The sequence below is a fragment of the Hyperolius riggenbachi genome, chromosome 4 (genome assembly GCF_040937935.1).
Source record: "Hyperolius riggenbachi isolate aHypRig1 chromosome 4, aHypRig1.pri, whole genome shotgun sequence".
Lineage (NCBI taxonomy): Eukaryota > Metazoa > Chordata > Amphibia > Anura > Hyperoliidae > Hyperolius > Hyperolius riggenbachi.
The window spans coordinates 94,448,430-94,475,396 of NC_090649.1; the positions used below are offsets into that span (position 1 = coordinate 94,448,430).

Here is a 26,967-nt window from a genome sequence, read left to right on the forward strand (position 1 = left end):
TGTAATCAATCTGCAAGGAAACGATGCCCCCAAAATGTCCGATCAATCGACGGAAGAAAAATTAAAAGAATCTATCAGACAGAATGGAAGATCTAGATCAATTGGGGGAGGGACCAGCGTAGCTGTAGCCCGACGGCCCAAAGAGTTGTACTGCATCAAACAGCAGCGCAAGCAGCAACGCTGCAGCACAATCGATTTTCAATAGATTCCCTGCTGGAAAATAGATGTGCACTGTGTGCTAGGAATCGATTCCTTCCTGAATCAATTTCTATCAGAGAGGAATCGATTGATCTGCCACATCCGGTGGTAATCTATCAGTGTATGGCCAGCTTTACATTGTAGCCTCCATATCCACATCACTACAGGTTTTCTTGAAGAAAGCAAGGCTTGGGAACTGATACAAAATAACACTCAGTTTAAAGTGGCTGGATAGTGTACTGGTTAAGGGCACTGCCTCTGAGGTGGGAGACCAGGGTTTGAACCCTGGCTAGGGTCAGTACCTATCCAGTAAGTTCAAGGCAAGACTCCCTAACACTGCAGGGTGGCCTCTTGAGCGCATCCCAGTGGCTGCAGCTCTTGAAAGCTTTGAGTCTGACAGGAGAAAAGCGCAATACAAATGCAGTGTTAGGGAGTCTTGCCTTGAACTTACTGGATACAAATGTTCAGATTATTATTATTAAAGATGATCTGTCTCAAAAGAAAATGCCCATGGGGGGTACTCACCTCGGGAGGGGCAAACCTCTGGATCATATCGAAGCTTCCCCCAACCTCCTCCGTCTCACGGTAGCACCCGAAAAGCGGGGTTGTAAATATTTACCTTCACAGCTCCAGTGCAGGCGCAGTAGCGGCACTCGGCTCGGAAATAGGGGGAAATAGCCGATCCCAGTCAGGTCCGCTCTACTGTACAGGCGCAAGTCTCCTGCGCCTGCACAGTAGAGTGGACCCAACTGAGATCGGCTATTTCCGTGCGGAGAGCAGCAACAGCGCCCCCACTGGAACAGGGAAATATTGCACAGCCTGACAAATTGTCAACTGCGCATTCTGTGGGCTACAGTGAGACCGCCGTGGGATGGAGGAGGACAGGGAAGCCTCGATAGGATCCAGAGGCTTCCCCCTTTCCCGAGGTGAGTACCCCCCAGGGGAACTTTTTTTCAATACAAAGTCACTTTAAAGCGGATTCGAGATGAAACACAAGTAACTTGTCTATATATCTTATCTAAAGTTTACACAGCATATCTAGCTGCAAACAGCTTCAAAAGTTTATGATCATTTATTCTTGTGATACAATGAGATCAGCCATGTTCTGTTTGTCACATTGTCGCAGGCTGAGGGCTGGAGATGCTATCAGCTTGCATGTGTGTAAATTCAGTCTCCTCTCCTCCCCCCTCCTCCCCTCTGCCTCTGAAATCAATGGCTAGTAACCTCCTCCTGCCAAGACTGAGCTCCTATAAGCCCTTGCTACAGTGCCAAACATGGCCGAGGCAGAGGCGAGAGAGGCTCCAGGCCTCAGGGCGCAGTGTAGGAGGGGCGCACAACTCACTCAGCTATCATCCCCCTATTATTTTTGAAGCAGAGAGAAATAAGAAAAGGGGATACATGGCAGTGACTGCAACCCAGATAACAAGAGATTAAGGTGTTGGGGGGGTTGGGGGCCCTGGGGCAACTCTTAGGCTAATAGTAATCAGTGTGTGATGGCTGGGGTGAGGGAGGGGGCGCACTTTGGTATTTCAGCCTTGGGTGCTGAAGGACCTTGTATCGGATCTGGTGCCAAGGAACAAAAGGAGCTGTGGGCGAGGCTTGTTTAGTTTATAGGGAATTAGAGCATTAAAACAAAACTAAAAAAGTATTTGGCCCCAGGGATGCCTTATAAACTATATAAAACGACCACCCTTTCAAGCAAGATCTTTTCAGCATGCTAGATCGATAGTTTTGATTAATTGCAGATGGAAATCAGTCGAAATTATGATTGGGGGGCCGCACTGTGGCATCGATCTCTGGAAGATTTGATCATTATGATCTAATCTGCCAGAGATCAGTGCCGCAAATCCAATAATGTATGGGCACCTTTAGGTGTTGGGGATGTGGGGGAGAGAGGACAGCTTCTTCTCCAGAATTGGCCACAGTTTGGACTCCAGGAACTGGTTACCTTCATCAGATAAATGAAGCCCGTCTGACAGGTACGCTGTAAAATTCTGTGAACACATCAATCACATTGGTCAGTACTGATGTAAATACTTTATATACATTACATGTAAACAGAGCCAGTCTTAGGGTTCAGGATGCCCTGTGTCCAGTCTTACCACTAAGGAGGTTTAATGGCTCACTATGCTAACGCCGAGTCAGGCTTGGGGTGGAATAAAACAAGCCAGGAGCGGTAATCCCGAGCCTGACTATATGCATGGACAGTGCAGCGCAGCGTGCGATTCACCTCACCTCCCCCAGGATCCACACTGGCACCCAGGGCCGGGCCGAGGCATAGGCTGGAGAGGCTCCAGCCTCAGGGCGCAGTGTAGGAGGGGGCGCACAATTCATTTAGCTGTCATTCCTAATTGTGTTTGAAGCAGAAAGAAATAAGAAAAGGGGATACATAACAGTGACTGCAAGCCAGATAACTAGATATTAAGGTGTTGGGGAGGTTGTGGGCCCTGTGGCCCTCTTAGTCTAATAGCAATCAGTGTGTGACAGCTGAGGTGGGAGGGATGGAGGGGCGCACTTTGGTGTCTCAGCCTTGGGTGCTGGAGGACCTTGTCCCAGCTCTGCTGGCACCCATTTTTCTTCTGGTCCTCAGAGGCTCTGGATCCCTCAGGTGAGATCACCGTTTTGTTGTCATGATGGCAGACAGTGATCTCACTATAGGGGTACAGTGCCACTCGGAGGACGGAGGGAGAATTGCATAATTGGATCCCAGGGATGTAGTAAGTGCAGGGCTGCCGCAGTTCTCACTGTGGTAGGATTTTTTCCTGGTTTTATGGTCTAAAAGAGTGTGAAAAAAAATCGCACCACATTTAGACCCTAAAATCTGGAAATAATCAAACTGCCAGCGCGGGTGAATGCTCCCCACATAGCGATTATTTTCTGGTGAATGCTCCCCACATAGCGATTATTTTCTGGTGACTGCTTCCCACATAGCGATTATTTTTTGGTAACTGCTCCCCACATAGCGATTATTTTCTGGTGAATGTTCCCCGCATAGCGATTATTTTCTGGTGAATGTTCCCCACATAGCGATTATTTTCTGGTGAATGTTCCCCATATAGCGATTATTTTCTGGTGACCGCTCCCCACATAGCGATTATTTTCTGGTGAATGTTCCCCACATAGCGATTATTTTCTGGTGAATGCTCCCCACATAGCGATTATTTTCTGGTGAATGCTCCCCACATAGCGATTATTTTCTGGTGAATGCTCCCCACATAGCGATTATTTTCTGGTGAATGCTCTCCTCATAGCTATTATTTTCTGGTGAATGCTCCCCACATAGCGATTATTTTCTGGTGAATGCTGTGCACATAGCGATTATTTTCTGGTGAATGCTCCCCACATAGCGATTATTTTCTGGTGAATGCTCCCCACATAGCGATTATTTTCTGGTGAATGTTCCCCACATAGCGATTATTTTCTGGTGACTGCCCCCCACATATCGATTATTTTCGGGTGAATGCTTCCCACATAGCGATTATTTTCTGGTGAATGTTCCCCACATAGCGATTATTTTCTGGTGAATGTTCCCCACATAGCGATTATTTTCTGGTGAATGTTCCCCACATAGCGATTATTTTCTGGTGAATGCTCCCCACATAGCGATTATTTTCTGGTGAATGCTCCCCACATAGCGATTATTTTCTGGTGAATGCTCTCCTCATAGCTATTATTTTCTGGTGAATGCTCCCCACATAGCGATTATTTTCTGGTGACTGCTTCCCACATAGCGATTATTTTTTGGTAACTGCTCCCCACATAGCGATTATTTTCTGGTGAATGTTCCCCGCATAGCGATTATTTTCTGGTGAATGTTCCCCACATAGCGATTATTTTCTGGTGAATGTTCCCCATATAGCGATTATTTTCTGGTGACCGCTCCCCACATAGCGATTATTTTCTGGTGAATGTTCCCCACATAGCGATTATTTTCTGGTGAATGCTCCCCACATAGCGATTATTTTCTGGTGAAAGCTCCCCACATAGCGATTATTTTCTGGTGAATGCTCCCCACATAGCGATTATTTTCTGGTAAATGCTCTCCTCATAGCTATTATTTTCTGGTGAATGCTCCCCACATAGCGATTATTTTCTGGTGAATGCTGTGCACATAGCGATTATTTTCTGGTGAATGCTCCCCACATAGCGATTATTTTCTGGTGAATGCTCCCCACATAGCGATTATTTTCTGGTGAATGTTCCCCACATAGCGATTATTTTCTGGTGACTGCCCCCCACATATCGATTATTTTCGGGTGAATGCTTCCCACATAGCGATTATTTTCTGGTGAATGTTCCCCACATAGCGATTATTTTCTGGTGAATGTTCCCCACATAGCGATTATTTTCTGGTGAATGTTCCCCACATAGCGATTATTTTCTGGTGAATGCTCCCCACATAGCGATTATTTTTTGGTGAATGTTCCCCACATAGCGATTATTTTCTGGTGAATGCTCCCCACATAGCGATTATTTTCTGGTGAATGCTCTCCTCATAGCTATTATTTTCTGGTGAATGCTCCCCACATAGCGATTATTTACCGGTGAATGCTGTGCACATAGCGATTATTTTCTGGTGAATGCTGCGCACATAGCGATTATTTTCTGGTGAATGCTCCCCACATAGCGATTATTTTCTGGTGAATGCTGCACACATAGCGATTATTTTCTGGTGAATGCTGCACACATAGCGATTATTTTCTGGTGAATACTCCTCACATAGCGATTATTTTCTGGTGAATACTGCGCACATAGCGATTATTTTCTGGTGAATGCTCCCCACATTGCGATTATTTTCTGGTGAATGTTCCCCACATAGCGATTATTTTCTGGTGAATGTTCCCCACATAGCGATTATTTTCTGGTGAATGTTCCCCACATAGCGATTATTTTCTGGTGAATGCTCCCCACATAGCGATTATTTTCTGGTGAATGCTCCCCACATAGCGATTATTTTCTGGTGAATGCTCTCCTCATAGCTATTATTTTCTGGTGAATGCTCCCCACATAGCGATTATTTTCTGGTGACTGCTTCCCACATAGCGATTATTTTTTGGTAACTGCTCCCCACATAGCGATTATTTTCTGGTGAATGTTCCCCGCATAGCGATTATTTTCTGGTGAATGTTCCCCACATAGCGATTATTTTCTGGTGAATGTTCCCCATATAGCGATTATTTTCTGGTGACCGCTCCCCACATAGCGATTATTTTCTGGTGAATGTTCCCCACATAGCGATTATTTTCTGGTGAATGCTCCCCACATAGCGATTATTTTCTGGTGAATGCTCCCCACATAGCGATTATTTTCTGGTGAATGCTCCCCACATAGCGATTATTTTCTGGTAAATGCTCTCCTCATAGCTATTATTTTCTGGTGAATGCTCCCCACATAGCGATTATTTTCTGGTGAATGCTGTGCACATAGCGATTATTTTCTGGTGAATGCTCCCCACATAGCGATTATTTTCTGGTGAATGTTCCCCACATAGCGATTTTCTGGTGACTGCCCCCCACATATCGATTATTTTCGGGTGAATGCTTCCCACATAGCGATTATTTTCTGGTGAATGTTCCCCACATAGCGATTATTTTCTGGTGAATGTTCCCCACATAGCGATTATTTTCTGGTGAATGTTCCCCACATAGCGATTATTTTCTGGTGAATGCTCCCCACATAGCGATTATTTTTTGGTAAATGTTCCCCACATAGCGATTATTTTCTGGTGAATGCTCCCCACATAGCGATTATTTTCTGGTGAATGCTCTCCTCATAGCTATTATTTTCTGGTGAATGCTCCCCACATAGCGATTATTTACCGGTGAATGCTGTGCACATAGCGATTATTTTCTGGTGAATGCTGCGCACATAGCGATTATTTTCTGGTGAATGCTCCCCACATAGCGATTATTTTCTGGTGAATGCTGCACACATAGCGATTATTTTCTGGTGAATGCTGCACACATAGCGATTATTTTCTGGTGAATACTCCTCACATAGCGATTATTTTCTGGTGAATACTGCGCACATAGCGATTATTTTCTGGTGAATGCTCCCCACATTGCGATTATTTTCTGGTGACTTGGAGGGGTGTTTGAATGTTGGGGTGGAGGGTTCTGGAGGAATGTTTGGGTGGGAGGTCCAAGAGGTGCATTGGGTTGGAAGGTCATTGAGGGGGGGGGCATACAAAAAATTTGCTATGGGGCCCAGTCATTTCTAGCTATGCCCCGTATATGGCAGTATAATAAACATGTATTACTTAGAATAAGTGCAGAAGGTCCAGATAGCACGAAAATATGATCCAATGGTCTCAAAGCACAGTAGGTATGTATAATGAAAATATATTAAAGCAAATAGATGGCAAACCGTAACAAATAAAGCTACCTCTGATCCATGGATGAAACTAAGTAAAATACTAAACAATTGCAACAGCCAGTGTGCTGGATGAAAGAGGAAAGCATTATATTCCTTCCCACCACCATGTTTGACAGTGATGATGGTGTTCTTTGGGTTGAAGGGTTCTCCTTTTGCATGCAAATGAAGGAAACATCATTGTGACCAAACAATTACATTTTTGTTTTATCTGACCATAACTCAGAAGACCAGAAGAATTATTCTTTGTCCAGATGAGCATTTGCAAAAGCCAAGCGGGCTTTTGTGTGCCTTATTATCTGGAGAAGTGGCATCCTCCTTGGACTACCTCCGTGGAACCCAGCAGTGCCAGTGTCTAGGCTGGTGCACACCAGAGCAGTTCTGGAGCTTGCAGGGGGAAAACCGCTTGGCTAATGAAAGTGAATGGGATGGTGCACACCAGAGCGGGTCGCAGGGGAGGACTGGGACCTTTTGGCCTGGGGGGAAAACACAACCCAGAGGCCCTGGGGGGGGTTGGGGGGGGGGATGTCTGGGGGGTATTACGACAGTGAGGTAAATGACAAAAATTGGCGTGACCATGGCATGATGTGGGTGGGGCCAACTGCATGACACTATTATGTCAGTATGGACCAAAAATCCCTGAATAATGCCATAAAGAATTAAGGCAGTTCTGTTGGCAAAAAAGATCATATTCAGTACTAGCAAGACATACCTAATAAAGAAGCTAGCGTAATACAGGTAGTCCCCGGTTAATGAAAGAGATAGGGAATATAGGTTTGTTCTTAATCTGAATCCATTCCTAAATCAGAACAGTCATTTCTGTGCCTCTTCTGTCCTCCTCTATGTCACCTGTTCCACCTGTGCCTTTTTTTTGCCCCTTTCTGTGTTACCTCTGTGTCTCTTTTGTCTGTCTCGGTGTTACCTCATGTCCCCTGTTCCTCTTTTTCCCTGTGTCACTTTTGTTTCTCCTGTGCCTTTTTTGTCTCCGTGTCACCTGTTCCCCTCTTTTGACCCCCCGGGTTACATCTGTTTCCCGTGTCACCTCTGCTACCTCATGTCCCCTGTGTCTTTTTTTGCCCCCCAATAAATTTCATCCCCTTGTGTTACATCTGTTCCCCCTTTACCTCTTTTGTCCCCCTCCGTGTCGCCTCATGTCCCTGTGTCACCTGTTCCCCCCTCTGCCTCTTGTCCAGCTGTGTCACCTTTTGTCACTCTTTTGTCACTTGTGTTCCCCCCTGTGCCCCACCACCATGGCTCCTGTGTTCCCCCACTGTGGCTCCTTTGGTCCCCACTCCCTGCAGTGGGAGCAGCGGCAGTCAATTCACCTACTCCTGCCCCCCCCCCCCCCCCCATGATAAGCGTTCTCTCTCTCCCCCTGCTTCCTTCTAATGCCGGTGTTGCGTATTGACGTAATGAGAACTGACCCTGCCAGCAAGTCGCCATTATTGCAGGTGGCTAGCGGGGACACCAAGAAGGGCTGGAGCTGCTGCGAGGAACTGAGATGGCTGCTTGGGGCTGGAAGAAGCCCCAGGTGAGTAAAAAATAGATTATATATTTTACCTCAGAAGTCCCTAAGTGCTTAATGCTGTTAATGTAGTACAATGTATCAGTGTGCAGCCAAAGCAGAAGAATACATAAATATGCATGACTTAAATACAAAGTTCCAGTGCTGCAAAAAGTTAACACCAGAAGGCAGCAGTGAAAGGGTTACAGGTATGTACAGGAGACGGAGATGCAGGGCTAGTGTCATCAGAGCTGGCCTGTGCAAAGGAAAACAAACAAATGAAGAGGAGGTATCGGCTTACAAAGGGCAGTGTCTGGTCTGTACCTGGTGTCTGCTGTGATCAGTGTCCCTTCCAGCTTCACCCAGGAGGCTGGAATTGAGGGAGAAACTGCAACGTTCCTTTCACCAGGCAAGACTAGAATCCTCCGGCAGCCTGGCCACTTCAAATGATGCGCTAGAGCCCTCTCTCTTCACTGGCTGACTGTTTCTGCTGACAGGGGGCAGGACCTCTGTTGCCTAGCAGCAGCTGTAGCAGGAGCGAGGTCCCGAATCACTAGAGGCCAACACTGCGTTCGGGGGAGGAAGCCAGCAGCTTATCTATAACATAAGTATCGGCCCTGGGCGGCCCTGACACAAGGTTCAGGAGGCGGCCCGGGGGGAAATCGCCCCCTGTCCCCCCGGGCCAGTCCGCCACTGGCGGGTCGTTTTTTCCACAAACGCGAACTCGGAGGCTGCAGCATTTTTTAGATTTCTGAGGTGTTTCTGCCTCAATGTTAAAGTATAGGAAAGTGGAAAACCGCTCTGAAAAACGCTAGATCAGAGCTGTTTTCCAGACGTTTTTGTTACAGAAGCTGTTCAGTTACAGCTGTACTGTAACAATATTTGAAATCTGCTACACAAAAACGCTGCAAAAAATGCTAGGCATGTGTAGAAATCGTCTCTAAACATGTCTAGAATCGCCCTGAAATCTGCTTCAAAAACCTGTAGCGTTTTGCAGATCTGCTAGAGGTTTTTGGTGTGCACTCGGCCTCTGTTGGATTGTCTATCATGAGGCATTGCCACCAGCAGAGCCCAGACACAGATTCACCAGGATGGCCATGGTGGTGATCCTTGGATTCCTTTTCACCTCTCGCACTATCATCCTGGCCAGCACAGGTGTCACTTTTGGCTTCTGACCACATCCTCTGAGATTTTTCACAGTGCACAACATCTTGTATTTTTACTAATACTTTGCACTATAGCCACTGGATCTTGAAAACATTTAGAAATGACCTTGTAACCCTTTCCTGACTTGTGAGCAGCTACAATGCACAGCTGCAGGTCTACACTGAGCTTCTTTGTCTTAGCCATGACTGTCCACAAACCAACTGCAGAGAGCTGCTGTTTTTCACCTGTTGAGTTGATTAAAACAGCTGTTCCCAATTAATCAGGGTAATTAGGATGCTTTAGAACAGATTGGACTATTTGGAATGGTAAAAAAAGCTTTGGATTTTCACACAGACTGTGACAGTTTGTGACGGATCAGTGAATAATGGCGCACAGCGCCTATGCATAAAAATGGCGCCGCATTAAAAAGATACGCTTATCGCTATTTATCGTTAGTACTGCATAATAATGGCGCACAGGGAAAAAAGAAGAAAAACGGCACACATTAACGTTATTTATCAATAGTGCCGTTCATGTGCCAAACAGCAGACTTTATTGCCCACAGTAACGTTATTTATCAATAGCGCCCTACATAAGCCAAACTGCAGACGTTATTTAACTGCAAAAAATGTGAATGGATTTAATGTAACACTGTCAAGGTTAGGGTTAGGCACCATCAGGGGGGTCTTAGGGTTAGGCACCACCAGGGGGGTCTTAGGGTTAGGCACCCCCAGGGGGGTCTTAGGGTTAGGCACCACCAGGGGGGTCTTAGGGTTAGGCACCACCAGGGGGGGTTTAGGGGTTAGGGATAGGTACAGAGAGGGTTCTTTGTGTTAACGCTAAATAACGATAAGGCTTTAACGCTAAATAACAATAAGGCTTTAACGTTAAATAACAATAAGGCTTTAACGTTAAATAGCGATAAGCGGCAAACGGATTAGCGGCAACACCGTGCGTCTTTATTCGCAGGCGCCATTTTCAGATGGATTCGTTTGTGAAGGGTATGAATAACGTTGGACTGGACACTTTTTGCTCAAATGTAAATAAAAGCTGAGAAATGTTTTCCCCCCACAATAATGCCTCTTGTACATGCGTCTAGTTAAAAATGGCGCCGGCAAAAAATTGGCGCCCCCTTCTGCCCGATATATGTTTAAAACGATATTTATCGTTTTAAAGGTTAAAATAGTGCAGACCTTTTGAACGAAATTTATCGTTTTAAAACTTTTTTTTTTTTTGTCCTGCCTGAACGATATTTATCGTTTTAACCCTTGCTTTGCTGCCGTTTGGAAAATATCTGCCCGCCGGCTTTAATGTTTAATAGCAAAGCCCCCTTAAAAGCTAAAAACACCAAATTTGCAGGGAATGTTAAGAAGAAAATTGTGAACAAGAGGGAATTTTTTTTTTTCAAAAAGACCTTATAGTTTTTGTACCCCTTACCCATTTCCACAAAGGGTTAAATGAAATAAAAACACAACCACGAGAAAAGTCCTTTAATGTTCTAAATTAACCAGAAATACTTACCTGTACCTTTAAGAAAAAAATCCCACGCCAATCAGGTCCCACGACAGTATCCTCCATCTTGCGATCTTCTGATACATCTTGATTGAAGATCTCCGACGCCACACACGCCGCCTCCGCCGCACTGCTCTCAGCTATACTAAGTATAGCTGAGAGTTGCGTCTATGCATCTATATAGACGCATTAGCGCTAGCTGCCGCTATCCTCCCTGCCTCCCCCCACCTGTCACCCTCACCCATGCTGGCACCTAATGCACCCATGGGTGCCAGCATGGGTGAGGGTGACAGGTGGGGGGAGGCAGGGAGGGCAGCGGCAGCTAGCGCTAATGCGTCTATATAGATGCATAGACGCAACTCTCAGCTATACTAAGTATAGCTGAGAACAAAAAGCATCTTTAAATTTTGGCTCCAAGGCTCCCCATTGGTTCCTTATCGACCAATGGGGATCCTCCTGATCCCCATTGGTCTGTTAAGGAACCAATGGGGACCATTGGAGCTAAAATTTAAAGATGCTTTTTGCTCTTAGCTATACTAAGTACAGCTAAGAGCAGTGCGGCGGAGGCGGCGTGTGTGGCATCGGGGCGGCGGAGATCTTCAATCAACATGTAACAGAAGGTCGCAAGATAGAGGATACTGTCGTGGGACCTGATTGACGTGGGATTTTTTTCTTAAAGGTACAGGTAAGTATTTCTGGTTAATTTAGAACATTAAAGGACTTTTCTCGTGGTTGTGTTTTTATTTCATTTAACCCTTTGTGGAAATGGGTAAGGGGTACAAAGTACCCCTATACTCATTTCTCCTGGGAGGGGGGTGGGCATCTGGGGGTCCCCTTCTTAAAGGGGACTCCCAGATGCCACCATGAACCCCCCCCCCCCCGCCCAGGGAGTCGTCGCCCCCACCTCCTCCTGGGGCACCGGAGGTGGGGAAGAGCCCCTTGTCCATGAATTGGACAAGGGCTCCGGGGGGGAGGGGAAGGCTTGGCCGCCCCTCCCCCCCGAAGCCCCCCCATACCATGGACCATGCGGGCTGGTATAGCTCAGGGTGCGAAGCCCCAGTCGGCCGGGGCTCCGCATTCTGGCTATCCCAGCCTGCATGGGAGACAAGGGGTTACAGAGGCTCGGGAGGGGGGACCCCACGTCATTTTTTTCAAAAAATTTCCCACACTCTGAACATAACCCACAAATTTTAATTTAAAAAAAAAAAAAATTTAATTTTTTTTTTTTTAAATATTGTTTCCCAGTATCTTTTTAACATATCCTGCAAATTTGGTGTTGCTAGGATTCAAGGGGACTTTGCTATTACCGTATTTTGCGGAATATAAGACGCTCCGGCATATAAGACGCACCTAGATTTAGAAGGCAAAAATCAGGAAAAAAAAAACGAAACCTAGGTGCGTCTATGGTGCAGGGGTGTCTTATGGACCTTTAAACCCCTCAAAACTGTCTCTATCTAAGCTGAACTGCTCATCTACACTAAATCCTGCTACACTACACTTCATTTACCCCTGCTGCCCCCACCAACTACACTACACTACACTACACAAACTAACCCCTGCAGCCAACCCAAACTACACTACACTTCACTAAGTAACCCCTGTAGAAACCCAAACTACACTACACTACTACACTACACTTCACTAACTAACCCCTGCAGCCAACCCAAACTACACTACACTAACTAAATCCTGCACCCAACACAAACTACACTACACTTTGCCCCTGCAGCATCTCACCTGATCCTGCTGCCGCGATCCTGTCCTCCTCCGCCTGACTGCCGCCTTCCAAGGGTCATCCGAGGGTCCCAGCTGTGGTCATCTGAGGGTCCCAGCCATCCCATCCAGAATCCCGGCTCTTCAGTGTCCCAGTCGCCAGATCGTCTTCACTGCAGACAGCAGCCATGTGGTAATCACGCGCTGCTGCCTCGCCGACATCCTCCATGGTAATGGCGTCCTCTTCCTAGTTACGGTGCCCCCTTCTGTGTGACGAACAGCGCATGTGCACCTGAAGCCATGCATGACCCCGGCGCACATGCGCCGCTCGTCACACATAAGGGGGGCATTGTAACTAGGAAGAGGACGCCGTTACCATGGAGGATGCCGGCGAGGCAGCAGCACGTGATTACTGCATGGCTGCTGTCTGCAGTGAAGACGATCTGGCGACTGGGACACTGAAGAGCCGGGATTCTGGATGGGATGGCTGGGACCCTCAGATGACCCTTGGATGGCGGCAGTCAGACGGAGGAGGACAGGATCACGGCAGCAGGAACCGGTAAGTATGTTTTGGGGCCCAAATACCGTACCTTTACAATATAAGACGCACCCACTTTTCCCCCTTAGTTTTGGGGGAAAAAAAGTGCGTCTTATATTCCGAAAAATACGGTAACTGCTAAAGTCGGCGGAAAAAGTTTCCACAGAAATGTCAGTACGCGATTTAAATAGATACATTTCCTCTTTGAAGATTTAAAATCGATTTTCTCAAAAACTATACGGTCTTTTTGAACAATTTTTTTTCTTCGTGTTCCCACTATTCTTCTTAACATTCCCTACACATTTGGTGTTTCTGGCATTTAAAGGGGCTTTGCTATTAACCGCTAAAGTCGGCGGGCGTTTAATTTTCCCATGGTCAGAAGAAGAATATTCAAAATCGATTTTCTCAAAAACTATAAGGTCTTTTTGAAAAAAAATGTTTTCCTGCAAATTTGGTGTTTTTAGCTTTTAAGGGGGCTTTGCTATTAAACATTACAGCCGGCGGGCAGATATTTTCCAAACGGCAGCAAAGTAAGGGTTAAAACGATAAATATCGTTTGGGAGCAATACAAATATAAATATAAATGATAAATATCGTTTTTAAAGCCGGCGCCATTTTTTAGCTGTCAAAAACGAAAAATAACTAGCGATAGTGGTTCTCTATGGGGCGCCGTTTACCTACGATAACTGGCGCCATTTTTAACGGACCCCCTTGTACATCGTCTTATTGTCTTTTGGGAGACACCTATGTCATTTCCCATCAAAAAATTACTTGCTGATAGAATAAAAGTAACTTTAAGTAAACATTTGCCAGGGGGTATGAATAATTATGGGCAGCACTGTACACCAAACAGTACCATAAGGTAATAAACTCACAATTGACTTTAAAGTGTAAACTATATGCAAATATATACTATAACTCATGTCACATGACCTGAACCCTTAAAGAAAACCGGTAAGGAAAGAAAATGCCCTTGGGGGAAACTTATCATGGGAGGGGGAAGCCTCTGGATCCTAATGAGTCTTTCCCGTCTCCCTCAGCTCAATCTAATGCTGGCTCCCCTGAACACAGGTAACAATTTTCACTGCCGCCTGCAGGCGCCGCATTTAGAGAGCCCTTGATTCGCTGTCTACAATCTGTAGGTCTCGGTGAGATCTGTCAGTCCACAAAAATAAACCTCATGAACCCGATCAGTGTGCACTAGCCCTCCAAAAATGTTACTTTCAGCACATTAATTGGACGATAGGACAACTCTGTTATAAACTACATGCCTTACTTACTATGAAAAGCCAAACATCCGCCAGCAGATGGTGCTGGCAGAGAAATTGAATTTCATATGATAGGCTTGATTCACAAAGCGGTGCTAACAGTTAGCACCCTGGTGAAAAGCCCCTTTTCATGGTAAGTGGTAACAGTAAAAAAGGGCGCAGGAGGCTAGTGGACAAATCGGGCGCCGCCATTCACTCCCATAATAAATATCGTTTAATGGGCGCCCGATAGGAAAAAAGGGCGCCGGAGAAAAATAACGTTTTAAAAGCGGCGCCCGGAGACTTAATGTTTTATTACTGCTTCTCATGATTACACATTATTTAATGATTTATACATTTTTTAATATTATTTTTAAACGAAAAACAGTACAATATTTTTTTCAAACATTATTTTTAAACGAAAAACAGTACAATTTTTTTTTTTTTTACATTATTTTGAAACGAAAAAACCGCACAATATGTTTTTGAAACTTTATTAACCCTCTGGGCGATACAATTATATCGCCCAAGAGGTGGCGCAGCACTATTTTTTTATTTTTTTTATTTTTTAAATCATGTAGCGAGCCCAGGGCTCGCTACATGATAGCCGCAGCGCAGCGGCATCCCCCCACCCACTCCGATCGCCTTCGGCGATCAGAGTAAGCAGGAAATCCCGTTCAGAACGGGATTTCCTGCTGGGCTTCCCTGGTCGCCATGGCGACGGGGCGGGATGACGTCACCGACGTCATGGACGTCGTGACGTCATAGGGAGTTCCGATCCACCCCTCAGCGCTGCCTGGCACTGATTGGCCAGGCTGCGCAAGGGGTTGGGGAGGGGGGGGGCTGCGCGGAACGGCGGATAGCGGCGGATCGGCGGCGAGCGGCGGCGATCGGAAGTTACACGCAGCTAGCAAAGTGCTAGCTGCGTGTAACAAAAAAAAAATTATGCAAATCGGCCCAGCGGGGCCTGAGAAATCCTCCTGCGCGACATACCCCGAGCTCAGCTCGGGATTATCGCTCAGGAGGTTAATGCTTATCACAGGGGGGTCTTAGGTTTAGGCACCAACAGGGGGGTCTTAGGTTTAGGCACCAACAGGGGGGTCTTAGGTTTAGGCACCAACAGGGGGGTCTTAGGTTTAGGCACCACCAGGGGGGTCTTAGGTTTAGGCACCAACAGGGGGTCTTAGGTTTAGGCACCAACAGGGGGGTCTTAGGTTTAGGCACCAACAGGGGGTCTTAGGTTTATGCACCAACAGGGGGGTCTTAGGTTTAGGCACCAACAGGGGGGTCTTAGGTTTAGGCACTAACAGGGGGGTCTAGGGGTTAGGGGTAGGTACAGGGAGGGTTACTTAGGCACCAACAGGGGGGGTCTTAGGTTTAGGCATCAACAGGGGGGTCTAGGGGTTAGGGGTAGGTACAGGAAGGGTTACTTAGTAATTTTTTTTTTTAAACGTTATTATACGTTTCACTATTTAAACGAAAGATTAACGTTTTTACAATTGCCGATTTAATGCACATTATTTAATGATTTATAACTTTATAAAACATTAATTTTAAACGAAATACAGTACAATACATTTTTAAACGTTATCCATGCTTATCGTTTAAAACCCCGCGCCCTTTTTTCCCAGCGCCCCTTTTTAACGTACGCCCTTTTCATCCCTAAACTCAGTTTAGGCATGATAAGTTTAGGCATGATAAGTTTAGGCATGATAAGTTTAGGCATGATGGGCTTGATTCACAAAGCGGTGCAAAGTGTTTGCACGCCTGTGAAAAGCCCTTTATCACGCCTAAACTCAGTTTAGGCGTGATAAGAAGAAACTCGCGCGAATTTTCCGCGCGCAAAGTTTTCCGCGCGGAAGCGCGCAGGCGCGCGCGCAGCACCCGGCGCTTCGCGCGAAGCTCCCATTAAGCCCTATGGGACTTTGCGCGCGCGCGTATGCGCGGTAGCTTCGCGCGAAGAGCAGCACAAATCGGTGATAACTCAGTGGTGCAAAGGTTATCACGCCTAAAGTCTTTTAGGCGTGATAACTGAGTTATCACCGCTTTGTGAATCAAGCCCGATAAGTTTAAGCACCAACTGGGTTAGCACCGCAGTGCACAGCTGATCAAAAGTTTTGCACTAGCAAAGTCTGGTGCACTTCGCATAGAGTTTAATGGCGCTGCTTTGCGCGCGGGACTTTGCGCGCGATCTAAACTTATCTAAACTTATCACGCCTAAACTGGCTTTTCACCAGTGTGGTGCAATGGTTATCAAGTCTTTTAGGCATGCAAACTGGGTTAGCACCGCTTTGTGAATCGAGCCCGATACCTTGTAACTTTTTCTCTTAGCTAATAATAAAGCTTGTTTTGAAAGTGAAAAGGATTACATCTCCTTACCTGACCTCCTTCTTGCATTAGAGTCCACAGATCCAGAACATCCATGCCATACTCCTGACCAACCTGAGTGCAGGCCTTGGCATATTCCCCAGTTACACTGTTACGTCGGTCCAGCTTATACCCTGGATAACGACATCATAGGCAAGTGTGAATATATACAGTAGCTGATATCTAGGCACTTACATCATATTACCTCAGGTTCTGGTGTTGATGACACACCACTCTACCTTCCCCTCCTCTGCTGGGGGTGCTGGACACCAAGCTGCTTGTGGAAATGTTGGTTCAAACAAAGTCTGCACACTCCAGGAGGTAGAAAGTTAAAAAAAACTTCAGGCCGGTTTCACACAGTGTATTGGCGGTAGCGGTGTGTGGTGCGGGAACCACACTGCACCGCCAAAACCAGGCCTTCGGGGATTACCGTGTTAATACGCAGTAATTCCTGTCGGGCAGTAGGCCAAGCAGGAAGTAAGGCTCTATAGTGCTCACTTCCTGTTGCTGAAAAGAAGAATTGTGCGGACGTGTATTGACAAAATACACTTCCGCGCATGCGCAGGGAGTAAAACTTGTGGCGGTTGTTTTAAAACATGCGCGTTGGCATAGACTTGCATGACTTTTGTTCCGCCGCAAGTTGTCGCAGAAGCCCATGGTAACGTGAGTATGTGCTTGTGTTAGACTTCCGGCGCACCATGTTGCGTGTAGTGTGATATGCCCCTGACTTTCATTGCCCTAGTGGTAGGCTGCGGTAAAATGTCGCACCGTGCCAGTGTGAAGGCCCCTTAGGCACTCAGGTACAGCATAAAATGGCTAACATGTTTCGGACTGTACGTCTTTAATCATGGCAGAAGTGGTTGGGTCAGGGGCATAACAATAGACCCTGCAAGGGATGCAGCCGCAGGGGGACCAGAAGCCACAGGGGGCCCCAACCTGACAGACAAACTAAGGGCAAGGAGAGAAAAAACTTTCTGCTCTTTGCTCAGTTCTAATAACTGCATCTGCTCAGCCACTGATAAGGAATCATGCAAAGTTTTGCAGCAAAAGATTTGTAGACCGTCCCTATTCAGTGTGCAGCAGGGTCTTGTGTACAGCCTGTTCTACCTCCAGCCTCTGTACCCCTCCCCCAGTGCTGTGTCCTGTAGTGATGCTTGAGGAGTCTGGGCATGGAGAGAAGGCGGGAGGGGGCCCCATTTAAAGTTTTGCAGGGGGGGCCTTGTGGTTTCTAGTTACGCCCCTGGGTTGGGTACAACGTCGCACACCGTTACACAAGGTTCACTGGGTGCATAACCAAGCTAGTAAACCAAACTACCGTGATTCAGATACAATCAATCCAAAGTAGGTTGGCACACTATTCAGCGTGAAGTTGCTTTTTATTCCATCAATTCTTCAATACTGTAAAGCTGACAATTGTTTTGGGGCCACAAAGGGTCCCCTTCATCAAAGCACAGTAGTAAACAGTAACCAACTGTCTACTACTGTGCTTTGATAAAAGGGAACCCTGTGCACATGGAGGCCTGCCGCCAAAGTCCTTGGTTCTCTCAACACCCAGGAGCAACAGCTCTGCCTTGTTCTACATATGTAAATACTGTAGCACTATTTTACTAGAGCGGCATGTCACCTCACCTTACTAGCCAGAGCTGCACAGTGTATTGTCCATGCTCTGAGGGAATGGGTAAACACAGAGACAGAGTAAAGGTATGCAGTGAGTGAACATGTCCGTTGTCTCAGCTTTTGTACACTGAAATTACACATCACCCACTGAGAGTACTGCTGGCCAGAGGCATACCTACCATAAGGCTGCAGGTGCTCACAGCACCGGGTGTAGCCATGGCTAGGGGTGCCGCTGTGGTGTTCTTGAACCTGAGACCTTTTTTCGTAGTTAGGGCAACATTCGGGAAAATAGCAGCAGGCAGTGCAGGGGACTGTACTACTTCCAGCACTAGATGTAGCCCCCCTTCCCCTTCCTGTCCCGTGGGCAATGTCTCCCCTCGCTTGCTACACACAGCCTGCAGTGAGTGAATGTGCAGAGCAGCAGGATGAGTAGAGAGAATGATTGCTGTGCTGCAGCTGGGACATTAGCAGGCAGAGGTGGCAGGATGTGTTTAGTGCTTCAGAAGTTGCCTGTCATTAGTAGCCATGTGCACTGGCTGCTGTAATACCAGAGTGGCCCTAGACTATTAATTATTTATCCTGATCAGAGTAATTCATCTATAATGAAGGGCAGTCTGCTTTTGTAGAAGCCAGTGATACAGATGCTGACAGCCGACTTCTGTAGTGAGCAGAGAAGCAAGTTCCAGGCAATTTAGATTAGCTTGATTGCAGGTAATCTTATATCTTTTTCCAGCTCCCCCTCCCATCCTGTTGTCTTCCCCATAACTCTTTCCTCTTTTCAGATTTTAGTGGCTTCTTTTAACAGCATGTCCCTGCCAAACAGCACTGGTGATGTCTGCAGTCCTGGTGAGAGGTCTTCCTGCCATTCCTCCTCTCCCACCAGACTCTCTGGGGGAGATTTATCAATGCATTACCGAACAGTTTTTTCTTCTTAATCTGTTCTAACCAGCAGGGAGAACAGCTGTATGATAATAAGAACCTTCTTAAAGAGAAACTCCAACCAAGAATTGAACTTTATCCCAATCAGTAGCTGATACCCCCTTTTACATAAGAAATATATTCCTTTTCACAAACAGACCATCAGGGGGCGCTGTATGACTGATTTTGTGCTGAAACCCCTCCCGCAAGAAGCTCTGGGACCGCGGTACTTTTGGCAGTTTGTTACAATGTAACAAGGTTCACAGACAGGAAATAGCTGTTTACAGCTGTCTCTAACAGCCAAAACAGCTAGGAGCAGCTACATAACCTGCCCACAGTAAAAATGTCACCATGTAATAAATGTCAGAATGTAAATCGGGGAAAGGAAAGATTTTACAATGAGCAAACACTGGCTAAATCATTTATACATAATTATTGTAAAAATGAAGCACTTTTTATTGCATTATTTTCACTGGAGTTCCTCTTCAAATCCAAGGTAACAGTGGCAGTTTAGCATTAATTTCTAGAGCTGTACTACAGTTAAGAAAAGTGCAAATCCATCCCTAAACTGGGGCAGAATAAGAAGTGCTTGATAGCAGCTCTAAAGATGTAGAACTGCAGGCTAGACATGATTGCAGAGTGCAGGCTAGACATGATTTGTGATGTGCTCCTCCCCCTGCTGAATTCCTCCTCAGAGCCTGCTGCTATTAATACAGCAGGTGTGTTGGTTACCTCAGCAACAGGAATTCCCCTCACACACTGCACTGTCTGAGAGAGCTTCCTAGCTCCTCCTATTATACAACAATTTTAGAATGAATCTGCACTAATGATTTCTTACGATGTCTGAGACAGTTCTGCACAGATTTCTAAAAACCTACCAATATTTTGTCTCAGACACTCTTGATAAATCTGGCCCTCTTGTGCCTTTACCTATTTACCCCCTCCTCCTATGCATTCCCCTCTTTCGTATGTCCCCCTTTTCTGACTGTCCTCAGAGGAGCTCACAATCTAATAGTACCATAGTCATAGTTTAATGTCCTACCATATTAATATTGTGTATTTATATAGCACTGACATCTTCTGCACTGTATAGAGTTTTATAACGGTCAGCTCCGTCCACATCCTGATGACTCCTTTTCCCCCAAAATCCCCCAAAAGTTGCAGTGACACGCTCGGCGCCCCAACCCGTCAGCCCTCCCATCAAAACAATTGGTTGTTTGGGGGGGGGGGGTGTGTCTGTAAATACTGGTACTGGTAAGTACTGGTTAAGGGCACTGCACTTGACATGGGAGACCAGGGTTCGAATCCTGGATAGGGTCAGCACCTATTCAGTAAGGAGTTCAAGGCAAGACTGCCTAACACTGCAGGTTGGCCTCCTGAGCGCGTCCCAGGGGCTGCAGCTCTTGAGCGCTTTGAGTCAGACAGGAGAAAAGCTCTATACAAATGTTCAGATTATTATTATTATTAAATAGCTGTCAGCAGATATACACCTGCCCGCCCACTTCGCTCCTCTAACAACCTCCTCCTATCCACTCCACGCATCTCGCACTCCCATGCACGACTACAGGACTTCACTCAAGCTGCCCCCATCCTGTGGAACTCTCTCCCACTACCCATCAGGCTTGCCCCCACCTTTAACACCTTCTAAAAAGTACTCAAAACTCACTTCTTCAAAGAGGCCTACCTCAACTCAACACTGCCCTAATCCTCTCTGCCAAGAACTTCTTGATGCACCCCCTCCTTTCGTGTCCCCAACCCCTCCCTCTAGATTGTAAGCCTTTGGCAGGACCCTCTCCCCTTGTGTATCATACATGACTGTGTGCACTTTACCCAGAATTATGGGAACTTGTATTTTTACCACTACCTCTCCAGTGTATAATCTGGCATTGTATACTATCTGCATTGTGTTGTGTATCTTATTGCTATTACCTGTATTGTATCTATTGTCAATTACCTGTATTGTGCTGTCACCCCTGTTATCATTGTCTGTAATCCTATTTATAGTACAGCGCTGCGTAATATGTTGGCGCTATATAAATCCAATAAATAATAATAATAAATAATCAGCACCGGGGCCCATATGCAATTAGATTTTTTTTCCTAAGTTTTCTCCTAGGTGATATTTTTAAACTTGTCAATAAAATGCTTTTTAAGTCACCAACAAGCAGGTTGAAAACTCAGGTGAAAAAGTGAATTGCATATGGGCCCGGGTGTCAAATTCCGTGGGTACACACATAAAAGGTGTACAGTGCCTTTCCAGTCCCGTCCTGTCAGTTTTTGACAATATGTATGAGTTTTCTATGGCTTAGTTCACATGTAAATCTGTATATTACTGTTACCATCCTGTCCTGTCAGTTTTGAATCAGTTTTCTATGGCTTGGTTCAAACATAAAAAGTGTACAATTCCAATCCTGTCAGGTAAAACAGATAGAAATCTGATGCAAAACTGACAGGACAGGATTGGAACAGAAATGTACAGAGTTATGTGTGTATCAAAGGGAATTCACAAAAAAATACTACAAAAGGTGTCTACTTAAACAGATATCAAAGTTCACTAAGGACCATATAAACAGTGACACAAAACTCCTTTAGCCCCCACCCCCCGAAAAAAAAACTAGTGATACACGGCCGTGTGTACAAAAACTGGTCAGCTGACATCACACATACCATCACATGCAAGCTGACTACAAATTCCCACACACTAGGTTATTCGAACAACTGTAAATTAAGTGGATAACACCACTATATGGATTCACATGGAGTTAAAAAAAACCTACAGTTCCTTAGTGATGAAAAAAAAAAAAAAAATGCATGATGCTAGGTATCACACTATTGCATATTTGTACACGCCATTTTTGAAAAAGTACTGGTGTCAAACTCCCATTTACATTAACCTATTTTGGTTCCTGGACGTAGAAACTACGTCCAGGAACCATGCGCGCTACCGTGCTCCCGCGGCCCATCGCGCGCGTGCACGCACACTCCCGACCGCGGATTCGGTAGCCAGGGAATAAATGTATCGGGCTATGGTGCCCGATCACTGATTCCTCTCCCCCGCTGAAAAAGCGACAGCTTCTCTCGGAAGCTGCGCCTTTTCTGGCCGTTCCCTCCCCGATGTGTCACTCTAAGCGTGTGTTACGCTTAGAGTGACGTCATGTAAACAAACTCATGGCCGCCATCTTGTGGCCAAAAAGTAATACTACAACTGAAAATAAAAATAAATTAAAATGAACACACATTTACATTATAAATCTATTGTTTACCTCCCACCCTCCCAAAACTACCCAAATAAAATGTTTACTATAAAAAAAAAAAAATTACAATAAAAAAAAACATGTAAATATTTACCTAAGGGTCTAAACTTTTTAAATATCAATGTAAAGATGAAATATTTCTATATTTTTTTTTATTTTAAACTTGTTAATAGTGATAGATGCAAAATGAAAAAAATGCACCTTTATTTCCAAATAAAATATTGTCGCCATACATTGTGATAGGGACATAATTTTAAAGGTGTAATAACCGGGACATATGGGCAAATACAATACGTGAGTTTTAATTATGGAGGCATGTATTATTTTAAAACTATAATGGCTGAAAACTGAGAAATAATGAATGTTTCCATTTTTTTCTTATTCTTCCTGTTAAAATGCGTTTACAGTAAAGTGGCTCTTAGCAAAATGTACCCCCCAAAGAAAGCCTAATTGGTGGCGGAAAAAACAAGATATAGATCAGTTCATTGTGATAAGTAGTGATAAAGTTATAGGCTAATGAATGGGAGGTGAACATTTCTCACGTGAAAACCACGGAACCTGAATGGGTTAAGGTATGATGTACCACTTGCTTTCAGCTGTTTAGTCAATGGTGAGGTGTGACTGCAACCACGGAACCTGAACCAGAGACGAAGCACCCTCATGTATTTTACCATATATATCAGTGGGAACATTAGAGAAAACACCTACCCTGCTCTCTGCTTCATCCTTCACTGCTCACCCTGCTTCTAATCAGCCCTGATCACCCCTGAGCATTCAGTCTGGCTTTGCTCAGGAATCATTATAGCAGAGCCACAAGGGGGCAGGCTTGGGCTTGAAAAGACATCAGAGAAGACAGACTCAGCTATAATGATTCCTGAGCAAAGCCAGACTGAATGCTCAGTCGGGGATTTTATTAGGGCTGATAAGAAGCAAGCTGAACAGTGAAGAATGAAACAGAGAGCAGGGTAGGTGCTGATATATATGGTAAAATACATGAAGGTGCTTAATGTGTGGTTCACTTTAAGCCTGCATATTTTGCAGCCTTATCTTCCTCTCTGCAGTGTTTGTTTTTTGGGCACAGCTGGAATCAGTGTAGTCAGACTTCACTACTACTGTGTTTCCACGAATTTAGGACCTCCCCTGAAAATAAGCCCTAGCGCATATTTTGAAAGAAAAATGTATATAAGACAGTGTCTTATTTTCAGGGAAATACAGTAGGAAGTCCAGGTGCAGCAGGACCTAACATGGGACCTATCAGGGCTCTCTGCTGCTGCTTTCCTTACAAGCTGCAGATAATTTACTCATACCCTCAAACTGGTTTGTGCAATTTTTCCTCACAAGGTCCCATGAAACAATCCTGTCTTATAACTACTTCAGTAATCTGCATGTAAATCTGGTCATTCATGTACCTTGCAAAATGCACTGTTTCCCCCAGGACGCCTCGTCAAGCGGTGGTGGAGTAATAAGAATCATTTTTTTGGCTGTGATGCCCAAAGACTTCAGATAGTCAATAATATTCTTCAGATTGTCTGTGTATTCCTCCAGGGGAACATTCTGCTGTGGATTCTCATCTGTACCTGGTAGAAAGATAACAATTGTTACATCTCATTGTGGAGCTATCATCCCCGCTGGGAGTCTGGTCCTAACTGTCATAATTACATCTCATTGTGGAGCCATCATCCCCGCCGGGAGACCAGTCCTAGCTGTCATCATTACATCTCATTGTGGAGCCATCATCCCCGCTGGGAGTCTGGTCCTACCTGTCATCAATACATCTCATTGTGGAGCTGTCATCCCCGCCGGGAGACCAGTCCTAACTGTCATCATCATTACATCTCATTGTGGAGCCATCATCCCTGCCGGGAGTCCAGTCCTAACTGTCATCATTACATCTCATTGTGGAGCCATCATCCCTGCCGCGACTCCAGTCCTAACTGTCATCATTACATCTCATTGTGAAGCCACCAGAGCCGGATTAAGACCATATAGGGCTTCAGGCAGAGCAATAAATTTAGGGCCCCCCTCCTCAGCCACCTTGTTGAAAGGATAGCCCCCCAGTATAGGTGACCGGATGTCCCCCTACTATAGGTAGTAGCCAGATGTCCCCCCAGAATAGATAGTGAAACAACCCCCCAGTAAAAGTAGCCAGATGTTTCCCCGTATAGGTAGCCAGGTGACCCCCCACAGTGCACCCACTATAGGTAGCCAGACAACCCCCCCCCCCCCAGTATATACAGCCAGCTGTCGTCACCCCCCCCCAGTATGGATAGCCAGATGACTCCCCCTGTACAGGTAGTCAGATGTCCCCCACCCAGGCAGCCCACTATTTCCACAGTATAGGTATGCAGATACCCCCCCCCCCACCCCCAGTATGGATAGCCAGAGGATCCCCCAGTGGAGGTAACCAGATCCAAATGTCTCCCAGCCAGTGTCTCACTGGTGGGTCACATGATAAGACATGATAAGAGACCCTTGCTGTCGCCTGTAATAAATATTTGTTGGTTGCTATGGGCAACAACACTACACCTTGCAACAGCACCGGAGATAGAACTGCTTAGACGTCTTCAAAGGTTCAGGAGTTTATTCCTGTGATCAGCAGCAATCTTATATCTTCGTTACCTGTTACCTCAGCAACGCAATCGGTCTATAGAATCTTATGTGTTCCATGTAGACTTGGGCCATCCCTGGTGAATGGTCCAGGCTTTATCTTATAATCTATGATACGTTGCACTTAGCGTATATACAGCATACCTGTTACGGAAAGTTAGTAATAAAAGTAAAGTTGAAAAGAAAGACGGAAGTCAGAAGTGAGAAGTGGCTCTCTGGAGCCCGTTGGCTTTTTTAATACCAGCCTCTAAAGAGTTAAATGTGACATCATCTGAGCAGGGACGGTCCAGTCCCCATCACATGCAATTGGCTGAGAATAGCATGTGATGGATGACCCTATCTGCGCCTGCTCAGATGGGAAAAGCCAAATATGCCGATTCCTCTCTTATTACCCAGAAATTAGGTAATATGTATCTGTACTTGTGAGAATGTTTCCATAACAATGGCTCATGTTTATCCCGCTGCAGCCTAGAGGTCTGTACATCTCGGCATGATAAGCACTCCGGCCTTGGGTGAGACCCAGGATAATGTTCTACTACAAATCAGAACAGTCTTTATTTCGCTGTACGAGCCTTAAAGAGACCCTCTGCCGAGCAAGTCCTTTTACTGAACCTATTTAGGTAAAGTAACTGAGGCCTACGAATTCAAGCATATCATACTTAAATTCTAACTTCACCATGGAGAACAGACTCTAAGAAGCACTGAGGAGAATCTGCACCGAATATGCGGCATGGGAAGCTGGAGAGGTAATAGACACTTTGCTCCCCTCTGTTCACACTCTGCGAATTGCATCTTTTTTTTTTTTGCTCCTGGGTAATGCCAGAAAGTGTCAAACTAACAAGAGTCACGTCTGAGCATGGCTGTGGCTACACTCAGGTATAACTCGGGTGATTAAACTAAGGCTATTTATCTCAGCAATGACAGGAACCAATTGTAAACATCACAAACAGAACTCTAGACTGGGAAGGAACACCCTTGTCTGTGTTTTCTGCCCAGGAAAACTGAGAGCCAATGTAAATCAAAGGAGGGCCAGTGCACACTGTTTGGTGTTTTTCCTATACAGAAAAAAACCTGAGAGCAGAGAAGCAAAGTGTGGATTTTCTATATTAAGTAAAGTAGCTTCTGTGAAAAAATGCCTGCGTTTTTCCACGTACAGACACGCATGGCAAAAAAATGCACGCAGAAAAGCACTCACAGAAAACAGACAAGTGTGTCAATGAAAGCCAATGAAAGCGGCTCCTGACCGACACACAGCGCTCTGCCATCATAGCGACGGCAGAGAGACAAGACAAGACAAATAACATTTATATCGCGCTTTTCTCCTGGCGGACTCAAAGCGCCAGAGCAGCAGCCACTAGGGCGCGCTCTATAGGCAGTAGCAGGGAGACTTGCCAAAGGTCTCCAACTGAATTAGGTGCCTGCGGCAGGGAGCAAGCAGGGTGAGCGGCGAGAGCGGCGGGACTGCACGAAGATTCGTCAGTAAGCTGCCGGTCAGCTGACTTCAGCAAGCACTCTGATTGGCTGGGCTTCTGGGCGGCACTGCTGAGTGATCATTAGCATATAAGGATCTGCCTGTCAGTTGTTCTTTGTCTGTTGTTGCGAATACTTCGTGTTAGCGCTCAGACCTTTGATAGCTGTAATCAGTAGTATTCAATACCATTGTATTTCCTATTGTGTTTTGAACTCTGCCTGTACCTTTGACCATTCTGTTGCCGATTTCCTGCCTGAACCTCTGACTCTGATTTTCGCCTCCTGATTCTGTACCTTACCTGTCCGACCCGCTGCCGACCTCGGCTTGTATTTGACCACAATTTTGCCTAACTATTCTGTACTGCTGCTGACCGACCTGTTACCGACTCTGCCTGTACGACCACTCTCTGTCTGGTGATAGCCTCAGTCTCCAAGGGCTATCACTAAAGGAGTACTCCTGAGTTACTGTTTGCACCAATCACTACACTTGTGCAATAAAGTTTA

General features: G+C 45.7%; 1 protein-coding gene across 2 annotated transcripts in view; it reads right to left on the minus strand.

The window, feature by feature from the left end:
• Window positions 1–949: 949 nt before the first annotated feature.
• LOC137570422 (isoamyl acetate-hydrolyzing esterase 1 homolog) overlaps window positions 950–26,967 on the minus strand; it is a 90,038-nt gene continuing 64,020 nt past the window's right edge. For both annotated transcript variants that reach the window (XM_068279095.1, XM_068279096.1), the window contains 3 exons: window positions 23,796–23,963; window positions 16,610–16,731; window positions 950–2,192 (listed from right to left, as the gene is read on the minus strand). In XM_068279095.1, coding sequence (XP_068135196.1) covers window positions 2,067–2,192; window positions 16,610–16,731; window positions 23,796–23,963 — 416 coding nt within the window. In that variant the 3' untranslated portion in view covers window positions 950–2,066. The remainder of the gene's footprint in view (window positions 2,193–16,609; window positions 16,732–23,795; window positions 23,964–26,967) is intronic.